The 10,347-nt window shown below is 42.6% G+C and overlaps 1 protein-coding gene across 1 annotated transcript in view; it reads right to left on the bottom strand.

Moving 5' to 3' along the window:
- The window catches only part of Tpx2 (TPX2, microtubule-associated), a 73,557-nt gene that overhangs the window by 53,702 nt on the left and 9,508 nt on the right, over window positions 1-10,347 (bottom strand). The window contains exons 3-4 of the mRNA XM_013010666.1: window positions 4,056-4,230; window positions 1,571-1,707 (exon numbers count right to left, since the gene is read on the bottom strand). Coding sequence (XP_012866120.1) covers window positions 1,571-1,707; window positions 4,056-4,161 — 243 coding nt within the window. The 5' untranslated portion in view covers window positions 4,162-4,230. The remainder of the gene's footprint in view (window positions 1-1,570; window positions 1,708-4,055; window positions 4,231-10,347) is intronic.

Raw genomic sequence — 10,347 nt, 5'->3', positions numbered from 1 at the left:
GCTAGCCTTGAGCTGAAGAGCTGAGGGATAGCGTCCAGGCCTATAGTTCAGGCCCATGACTGACAAAAAAAAAACAACAACAACAAAACAAAACTCTAGATTGAAATCATGTATAGATACATACATATATTTCCTTCCTAAGCAATGAAGCCCTTAGTTCCAGTAAAATCTTACGCAGAAACTTTAAGTCATAGTATTCTATTTGATGATAGAGATCACTGGATACAAAACAGCCTTAAACTGAAAGTGGTTGTGCAAATAAGATACTATTGCAACCCTTTTAAATTCAAGAACACAAAGACTGTAATAGAAAATTTACCACATTGAATGAGCTTCATCTAAAGATACAGTGCATGAGCCATTGGTATTCCATCTATATCATATAAAATATCCCACATAGTGCTAATTGTGCAAGAAAAAGGGTTATCAATTACAGGTTTATACCTGTAATCCTAGCCACTCAGGAGGCTGAGATCTGAGGACTGCAGTTTGAAGCCAGCCCAAACAGGAAAGTCCATAAGACTTTCATCTCCAAAAATCTAGAAGTAGGAAGTGGCACTGTGGCTCAAGCGGTAGAGTGCTCACCTTGAACTGAAGAGCACAAGGACAGTGCCCAGGCCCAGAGTTCAAGCCCCACGACTGACCAAAAAAAAAAAAAAAATCTAGAAGTAAGTGGTGCTATGGCTCAAGAATGCTAGCATTGAACAAAAAGAAGTTCAGGACAGAACCCAGGCACTGAGTTCAAGCCCCAACATGTGTACGAGAGAGAGACAGAGACACGGAGAGAGGGAGAGGAAGGGACAGAGAGGGAGTAAAGGGGAGAGAGAGGGGGAGATGGACGGGGGAAGAGAGGAAGAGAGGGAGAGAAGGAGAGAGGGAAAGAGACAGAGAGAGGAGGGATATCAAAGTTCTTGTTCTAGATTCTGAACTGAATAGATATCACCTGTACCCAGGCATTATTTGAAAGTCTACCTAGCAGCTCATACTATAAACCACACACATTCACTGAAAATATGGCTCTGATATGATGGAATTGAGGCCAATTTCAGAATAATTTTGAAATGTTCCCAATAGATTATGGCAATAGTTGTACAATTCTGAATACAGTGAAAACTCAAATGTACACTATACATAGGTAAATTATAATTAAATGGAACTATTTTTAATGAATAATTTTCAAGAGGATTTATGGTCAAACAGACAATATTTTGTAAATTTAGTAACTGCCACTTTAAATGTCGATGATCTTTTAAAATCAGATACATGATTCAAAGAATTCTTGTATGACATTGAGCAATACACTCTGTTCTCCTGCTATTTTGTTTCTAGACAGACCTAAGTTAGGTTACATTACATTTTGTCATTAAAAAATCATGTATCTGGCAATAAAATTCTATTATTACCTTAAGTTCAAAGCAATTTTTTAAAAATGTAGTATGTGGTTAGTTACACCCTCATCATGAAAAGAATTAGCCAGTAAGAAACCAACAGATATGGCACTTATATTATTTTCACAGATCCTCAAGCTCCTAAAACATTTCTCACCTTTCTAACTAGAAATTTTTTTCTAAAATGTTTTCTTACCTGGTTTCAAAGGTGTGGTACTACCTTGCTGAAGTTTAGCTTTTCTCAAGGAAGTCTTGGCAGAAAAAAGCTCTCCTATCCCATTGTTCCCAGGAAATTTGTTCTCCAAATTGGCCTTCTTGTCTGTGAAAAGGTAAAATCATTCAAACTATCATTAAGGAAGCAAAAGGAGTCAGTACCATGCATTTAAAATGGAGAGTAGAGCTCCTTTCCAGCATTCTTCTAACTCATTTAGCAAGAATGAGTAAAGTTCTAGCAACCAAAAGAAATGTGTGCACCTTATGCATCAGAAATAGACTGTAAAATCACTAAGTAAACTAGCAACATTAAACAATGCACTTTAGAAAAGTTCAGATTCTCAATTGGTAATAGCCCTTTATCTTTATTTGATACAGTTAGAGCAATACAAACAGTGTCTGGCATTATTTACCACCCAAACACATCATGTTCATGTTCCTTTTGAAAGAAACTGTAACCACCAGAAACTGTTGGATTACAAGGGAGAGTTTTTACTCATAATGCTTCTCATCAGCTGGGTGATCAGACAAGAATGTGGGTTATGTGATAGTAAAGCAAGAAGGCTAGGTTTTCTCAAGGAATTTTATCTTAGGTTGTGCTGTGCCCAAAGGTCAGAGCAAAACACTGAAAGTTTTGTTCTACCGACAGTCCATGGAAAGAGCATGAGGATGGTTTAGCCCAGTAATAATTGATGAATTTTTTTGTTTGTTTGGTTTTTTTTTTTTTTTGCCAGTTCTGGGGCTTGAACTCAGGGCCTGGACACTGTCCCTGAGCTTCTTTTGCTCAAGACTAGCACTCTACTACTTAAGCCACAGCACCACTTCTGGCTTTTTCTGCTTATGTGGTACTAAGGAATCAAACCCAGGGCTTCATGCATGCTAGGCAAGTACGTTAGCACTGAGCCACTTTCCCAGCCCAACTGATGTGGTTATTTTAAGAAAACTACAAAGTAGGGCTGGGAATGTGGCTTATGGGTAGTGTTTGCCTAGCATGCATGAAGTCCTGGGTTTGATTCAGTACCATTTACACAAAAAAAGCCAGATCCAGGTGCCAGTGGCTCACACCTGTAATGCTAGCTATTCAGGAGGCTGAGATCTGAGGATCACAGTTCAAAGCCAGCCTGGGCAGGAAAGTCCATGAGACTCTTATCTCCAATAATCCACTAGAAAATCAGAAGTGGCGCTGTGGCTCAAGTGGTAGAGTGCTCACCTTGAGCTGAAGAGTGCAGGGACAGTGCCCAAGCCCAGAGTTCAAGCCCCAGGACTGACCAAAACAAACAAACAAGCTGGAAGTAGTACTGTGGCTCAAGTGGAAGAGCGCTAGCATTGAGCACAGAGAAGCTCAAGGACAGCGCCCAGGCCCTGAGTTCAAGCTCTAGAACTGGCAAAAAAAGAGAAAACTACAAAGTAATGTGCTAGAACTAAGATAAGTTTGAAAAATTGTGGGAGAAGTTTTAGAACTGCACTTGGTCAGCACTAGGGGCTCACACCTGTAATCCTAGCTACTCAGGAGGCTGAGATCTGAGGATCTCAGTTCAAAGCCCACCCAAGCAAGGAAAATCCATGAGACTCTTATCTCCAATAAACCACCACAAAACCAGAAGTGGCACTGTGGTTTAAGTGGTAGAGTGCTAGCCTTGAGCTGAAGAGCTGAGGGACAGCACCCAGGCCCAGAGTTCAAGCCCCACGACCAAAAAAAAAAACAAAGAAAGAAAAAAGAAACACTTGATATTATTGCTATACTAATGGTTCCTAGTCTCAGGAGGCTGAGCTCTGAGGATCACAGTCCGAAATCAGCATAGACAGGAAAATATGTGAGATTCTTTTCTCCGATAAAATAAATATTCAAAAAAAGCTAAAACTGCTGTGGTTGCTAGTTTTCTTGATGATACAATACAAAATGTCTTGGTACAGACAGAAGCTCATATTCTAGGTTTTTGTTGTTGTCTATGCTGGTCCTGGGGCTTGAACTTGGCCTGGGCACTGGCTGTCCCTGAGCTTTTGTGCTCAAGGGCAGAGTTCTACCACTTCAGCCATACCTCCATTTCTGGCTTTCAGATGGCTAATTTGAGATAAAAGCCTCTCGGGCTGGGGCTGGGAAAGTGGCTCAGTGGTAGAGCGCTTGCCTTGCAAGCCTAAGGCTCTGGGTTCGATTCCTCAGCACCACATAAGCTAAAAGAAAAAAGCCGGAAGTGGCGCTGTAGCTCAAGTGGTAGAGCGCTAGCCTTGAGCTGAAGAACTGAGGAACAGCGCCCAGGCCCAGAGTCCAGGCCCCACAACCGGACCCAAAAAAAAAAGTCTCAGGCTTTCTTGCTCAGGTTTGCTTCAAACTACAATTCTCAGCCCTCAGCCTCTTGAGTAGCTAAGGTTATAGGTGTGAGCCACCTGCAATCTGCAATCTTGCACAAAGCAAGCCACTAACACTTCAAATAACCAAAGAAACAAGACACTTACCAAACCATGAGTCTACATTTTCAGTATCTTCCTCAGCATCCAAAGAGGTAAAATTGATGAAGTCAGAGGGGGCATCAAAGGAATAAGGAGTTGTAATTTGTGACATTGTGTCACCCTTATGCAGAAGAGCAGGTTTTCCCCAGTATTTATGTCACTCTTCTTAACAGGCCACCTTCTGAGGAAAGAATGGTTCAGAAATTTAGTTGCATATAAATATAAGGTACTGATTCCATAACAACTACTTTGGTTTTACTTCCACATTGAAATTTAGAAAACCATCAGGAAAATGTGTCTTTGTGTCAAATCAACATAAAAGTTAAGGGGTTTGTTACTGTGCTGTTTTGGGGTTAAGGATGTGTTTAGAATCAGAAAAAGACTTTCTCTTTTTTTGGGAGGGAGGGGCTAAGGGGTGCCAATACTGGGGCTTGAACTCAGGTACTGGGCATTGTCCCTTAACTTATTTATTCAAGGCTAGCATTCTACCATTGGAGCCACAGTTCCACTTCTAGCTTTTTGGTGGTTAATTGGGGATAAGAATCTTGCAGATTACTTTTCTGCCTGAACTGGCTTTGAATCAGGATCCTCAGGTGTCATTGGTACCTGGCTGAAAGAGGCCTTTTTTTTTTTTTTGCCAATTCTAGAGCTTGAACTCAGGGCATGGGCGCTGTCCTTAAGCCTCTTAGTGCTTAAGGCTAGTGTTCTACCACTTGAGCCCTTGAGCCATAGCACCACTTCCAGCTTTTCTAAGTAGTTTATTGAAAATAAGAATGTCTCAGACTTTCCTGCCTGGATTGGCTTCAAACGACAATCCTCAGATCTCAGCCTCCTGAGTTGCTAGGATTATAGGTATGAGCCACCAGAGGCCATATATAACAATATGTTATATACTATGTTAGGTGTTTACATTATTTTAGTACTATTTTCCTTTAAGCAATCATTTTATTTCTAACCCTTCTCCATTCAACTTATTCTTTCTGCTTTGAATAACCTTATTTTTTTTTTTTGGGTCCAGTCGTGGGGCCTGAACTCTGGGCCTGGGCACTGTCCCTCAGCTCTTCAGCTCAAGGCTAGCGCTCAACCAGTTGAGCCACAGCGCCACTTCCAGCTTTTTTTTTTTTTTTTGCTTATGTGGTGCTGAGGAATCGAACCCAGGGCCTCAGGCATGCAAGGCAAGCGCTCTACCACTGAGCCACCTTCCCAGCCCCGAATAACCTTATTTCTAAAACACATCATTACCTTTCATATTTATTAATAAAAATCTTATTCACTACAGCCCAATCCAAATTGCTATGGTCTTTCCTAGTTTTCACTTATCCTGTTAGATCTCCAAAGCCACAGTGCTTTATTTACATCTCTGATATAATACTTGGAGGTTTTTTTGTTTTTATTATTTTTTGTTGGACATAGGCTTGAATTTAGGACCTATCCTGAACTGTCCCTGAACTTTTTTTTCTTTTTTTAGTCATGGGGCTTGAACTCTGGGCCTGGGCACTGTCCCTCAGCTCTTCAGCTCAAGTCTAGCACTCTACCTCTTGAGCCACAGCACCACTTCCAGCTTTTTCTGCTTATCTGATGCTAAGGAATCAAACCCAGGGCCCTCATGCATGTGAGGCAAGCACTCTACCACTGAGCCACCTTCCCAGCCCCTGTCCCTGAACTTTTTCACTCAAGGCCACAGAGCGACTTTCAGTTTTCTAGTAAAGTCTCATAGAGTTTCCTGCCTGGGTTTGCTTTGAAGGCAATCCTCAGATCTTTTTTTTTTTTTTTTTTTGGTTGGTGGTGGGACTTGAACTCTGTGCCTAGGTGCTGTCCCTCAGCTCTTCTGCTCAAGGTACATGCTACCTCTTGAGCCACAGTTCTACTTCCGGTTTTTCTAGTGGTTTATTGGAGATAAGAGTCTCATGGACTTTCCTTGACTGGGCTAGATTTGAACCAGGATCTTCTGATCTCAGCCACCTTAGTAGCTAGGATTAAGGCATGAGCCACTGGCCCCCAGCTGCAATCCTTAGATCTTAACCTCCTGAGTAGCTAGAATTACAGGTATGAGTCACAGAGCCCAGCAGGACATAGTACTTAACATCCAATTTTATATTAGTTAGCTATGTAAGTGTCATTCCCAGTCAACTTAAGTTCCTAAAGACAAGAATGAATGTTAGGGGCTGGGAAGGTGGCTCAGTGGTAGAGTGCTTGCCTTGCATGCAGGAGGCCCTGGGTTCAACTCCTCAGTACCACATACGCAGAAAAAGCCAGAAGTGGCACTGTGGCCCCATGATTGCCCAAAAAAAAAAAAAAAAGAAGAATGAATTTTACTTGAGAATACGTCATACATATCCTTATTTTGGTGGGTCGTGGGGTTTGAACTCTGGGCTTAGGCGCTGTCCCTGCACTCTTCAGCTCAAGGCGAGTGCTCTACCACTTGAGCCACAGCCCCACTTCCAGTTTTCAAGTGGTTTATTGGAGATAAGAGTCTCACGGATATTTCTGCCCAGGCTGGCTTTGAACCGCAATCCTCAGATCTCAGCCTCCTGAGTAGCTAGGATTACAGGCGTGAGCCACCAACGCCTGGCTGTGAGACATATTTTTGCCAAGTATAATTTTTGCCTTATAATTCCTGAATTGGGGAAGACAGAACCTGTCTAACAAATATAAGACCCCAAGTTCAATCCATAACATGGCCAAAAATAACTCATGAAGAAAATGATTTCATAATACATATAAAAGGCACAATATACAAAGTTAAAAGAAAAATCAACAATATCAGCCCACTCAAATTCTTTGTACAAAATATCCTAGCTACTCAGGAGGCTGAGATCTGAGGATAAGGGTTCAAAGCCAGCTCGGGCAGGAAAGTCTGTGAGACTCTTATCTCCAATAAACCACCAGAAAACGGGAAGGTGAAGTTCTAAAAATTTGGAAGAATAGTAGAAGACACCTAACTTTTGCTTTTTTTATTTTTTTTTTGGTCGATCATGGGGCTTGAACTCTGGGCATAGGCACTGTACCTGAGCTCTTCAGGTCAAGGCTAGCACTTTACCACTTGAGCCACAGTGCCACTTCCAGTTTTCTGGTGGCTGATTAGAGATGAATCTCACAGACTTTCCTGCCCAGGCTGACTCTGAACTGTAATCTCTGAGCTCAGATTCCTGAGTAGCTAGTATTACAGGCATGAGCCACCAGCAGCAAGCTCTTCTGTAGTTTTAAAGATTGGAATTAAAGCAAAAAGAAAAAAAAGGGGGCTGGGAAGGTGGCTCAGTGGTAGAGTGCTTGCCTTGCATGCATGAGGCCCTGTGTTCAATTCCTCAGCACCATAAGCAGAAAAAGCCAGAAGTGGCGCTGTGGCTCAAGTGGTAAAGCGTTAGTCTTGAGCGAAGAGCTGAGGGACAGTGCCCAGGCCCAGAGTTCAGGCTCCATGACCAACAAAAAAAAAAAAAAGAAGAAGAAGAAAAAGAAAAAAGGTTCTCTAAAATCACATAATAATAACAAAGTTGGTTAAAAAACACCACCAAAAACCTAAGGTTTTATTGCAACCATTTGAATTATTGATATCTTTTCTCTCTTGGAACACATTTCTATTCATTTCTATTCAACAGACCCTGGTGACTGACAATGGTTAAAATCTCCTGGCTTCAAGAAGGAAGTTTCCTTGTTCTTATGAACAAACATGCTGTAAGACATGGGAAAATCTTAGATTCCCATGATCTTAATCCCTAGCCAAGGTCACTGGGAACACTTCCCAGGCCAGAATGTAATGAAGACAACCAAAACTGGGGGAAGGAAGAGATGGGAACGTAACAGTTAGCAATCACATTCAACCTTCTAAAACCCATGATTTTACAGCATGCTGCTTTAAAAAAAACCTCTGGATGGGCTGGGAAGGTGGCTCAGTGGTAGAGTGCTTGCCTCCCATGCATGAGGCCCTGGGTTCAATTCCTCAGTACCACATAAACAGAAAAAAGCAGAAAGTGGAGCTGTGGCTCAAGTGGTAGAGCACTAGCCTTGAGCTGAAGAGCTGAGGGACAGTGCCCAGGCCCAGAGTTCAAGCCCCATGCCTGACTTGGGAGGGGGGATTAATCCCTTACAGCTTTCTTTGCCTTTTTTTTAATCCTTTTTGGTGATACTGAGCCTTAAACTCAGTACTTCAGCCGGGTGCCGGTGGCTCACGCCTGTAATCCTAGCTACTCAGGAGGCTGAGATCTGAGGATCGCGGTTCAAAGCCAGCCCGGGCAGGAGAGACCGTGAGACTCCTATCTCCAATAAACCACTAGAAAACCGGAAGTGGCTTTGTAGCTCAAGTGGTAGAGCGCTCGCCTTGAGCTAAAGAGCTGAGGGACAAGCGCCCAGGCCCAGAGTTCAAGCCCCACAACCGCCAAAAAAAAAAAAAAAAAACTCAGTACTTCATATTTGTTCTGCTTGCACTTTTATCATTTGATCCAGGCCTCCAGCTGTTTTCTGGGTTGTTGTTTTACATAAAGTCTTGTGGACTTCTCTATCCTGGCTGGCTTTACCTCTGGATCTCCTAAGTAGCTACAATTACAGATATTACCCAATGGCACCACACGTTTTTGCTTTGTGTGTTTGTGTGTGTATGTGTGCGCGCGTGTGCACAAGTGTGCTACTACTGGGGCCTGAATGCTGTTCCTGAGCTTTTTTTGCTGAAGGCTGGTGCTCTACCACTTGAACCACAGTTCCATTTCTGGCTTTTTGGTCCTTAATTGGAGATTAGTCTCATGGACTTTCCTGCCCAGGCTAGTTTCCAACCTGGATCCTCAGAGTCTCTTGAGTATCTAGGATGACAGGTGTAAGCAACCATCACCCAGCACTTCATATTTTTCTAATATATTTTTTGGGGGCAGAAAATACAGGGACTAAACTAAGGGACTAGTGCTTGCTAGACAGGCACTCTGCCACTTAAGACACTCACCTACCCATTTCAGCTTTCATTATTTTTCTAATAGTCTCACATTTATGCCCAGGCTGGCATGGACTGCAAACCTGCTACTTAGGTTTCTCAAATAGTGGAATACACCACTACATCTAGCTATTATTGGTTGAGACAGAATCTTTATGCCCAGGCTGGCCTTGAACTGTGAACCTCCAGATCTCAGTCTCAAATAGCTAGGATTATAGACAAGGCATCACACCCAGCTTCTTTGGTTTTTCTGTGCAGGGCCTTACTGTGTAGCCCAGCTGTCATGAAGCTATGTAGCCCAAATCTCACTACATAGCCCAGACCAGCCTCAAATTCTTAGTCCTGTCTCAACCTCCCAAAAGCTGGAATTACAGCAGATCACCAGGATATTCAGAGGTTCATTTTGATATATCAATACTGAACATAAATAACTCATGAACACAGATCTAAGAAAAAGGTTTGTATAATTGAAAACAAGGAAAATAATTGCAGGTGTTATACATTTCTATAATACCAGTCCCTTTAGAAGCTGAAGCAAGAAAATCAGAAGTTTGTCAGCTTCAGCTACATGAGTTCCAGAACAGCCTTGTCTCCAAAAAGCTTAAAATAAGAATAGCTATTAGGGGGCTGGGAAGGTGGCTCAGTGGTAGAGCGCTTGCCTTGCATGCATGAGGCTATTATTTATTGAATAATTAGGAAATGCCAGACACTGTTAGCAGTGTTTTAGCTGTATAAATTCACTAAATCCTCATGATAATCTTGTCACATTAGTACAATTATAATCTTCATTTTACAGATGAGGAAAACAAACAAGGACTAGAGATCTACTACTTGCTCATGGTCATACAGTTATAACCAGGTTGGAACCTGGATAGGCACTAAAGGTTCTATTCTCTCCTTTCCTTTCCTCTCCTCTCCTCTCCTCTCTTCCTTCCTCCCTCCCTTCCTTCCTTATTTTTGCAGCACTGAGGTTTAAATCCAGTGTCTCATACATGCTAGGTAAACTAGCCCTTCTCTACTAAGTGAAAAGTAGAAAACTTTTTTTTCCAGTCGTAGGGGCTTGAACTCAGGGTCAGGGCACTGTTGCTGAGCCTCTTTGTGTTCAAGGCTAGTGCTCTACCACTTTGAGCCACAGCTCCACTTCTGGCTTTTTTTTCTGAATACTTCATTGGAGATAAGAGTCTCACAGGGGGGCTGGGAAGGTGGCTCAGTGGTAGAGCGCTTGCCTTGCATGCATGAGGCCCTGGGTTCCATTCCTCAGCACCACATAAGCAAAAAGAAATAAGCCGGAAGTGGCGCTGTGGCTCAAGTGGTAGAGCACTAGCCTTGAGCTGAAGAGCTGAGGGACAGTGCCCAGGCCCAGAGTTCAGGCCCCACGACCGG

This window comes from Dipodomys ordii, unplaced genomic scaffold (assembly GCF_000151885.1).
Source record: "Dipodomys ordii isolate 6190 unplaced genomic scaffold, Dord_2.0 Scaffold13, whole genome shotgun sequence".
Classification (NCBI taxonomy): domain Eukaryota; kingdom Metazoa; phylum Chordata; class Mammalia; order Rodentia; family Heteromyidae; genus Dipodomys; species Dipodomys ordii.
The sequence above is the reverse complement of the archived record's forward strand: the minus strand, read 5'-3'. Positions and strand labels throughout refer to the sequence as shown.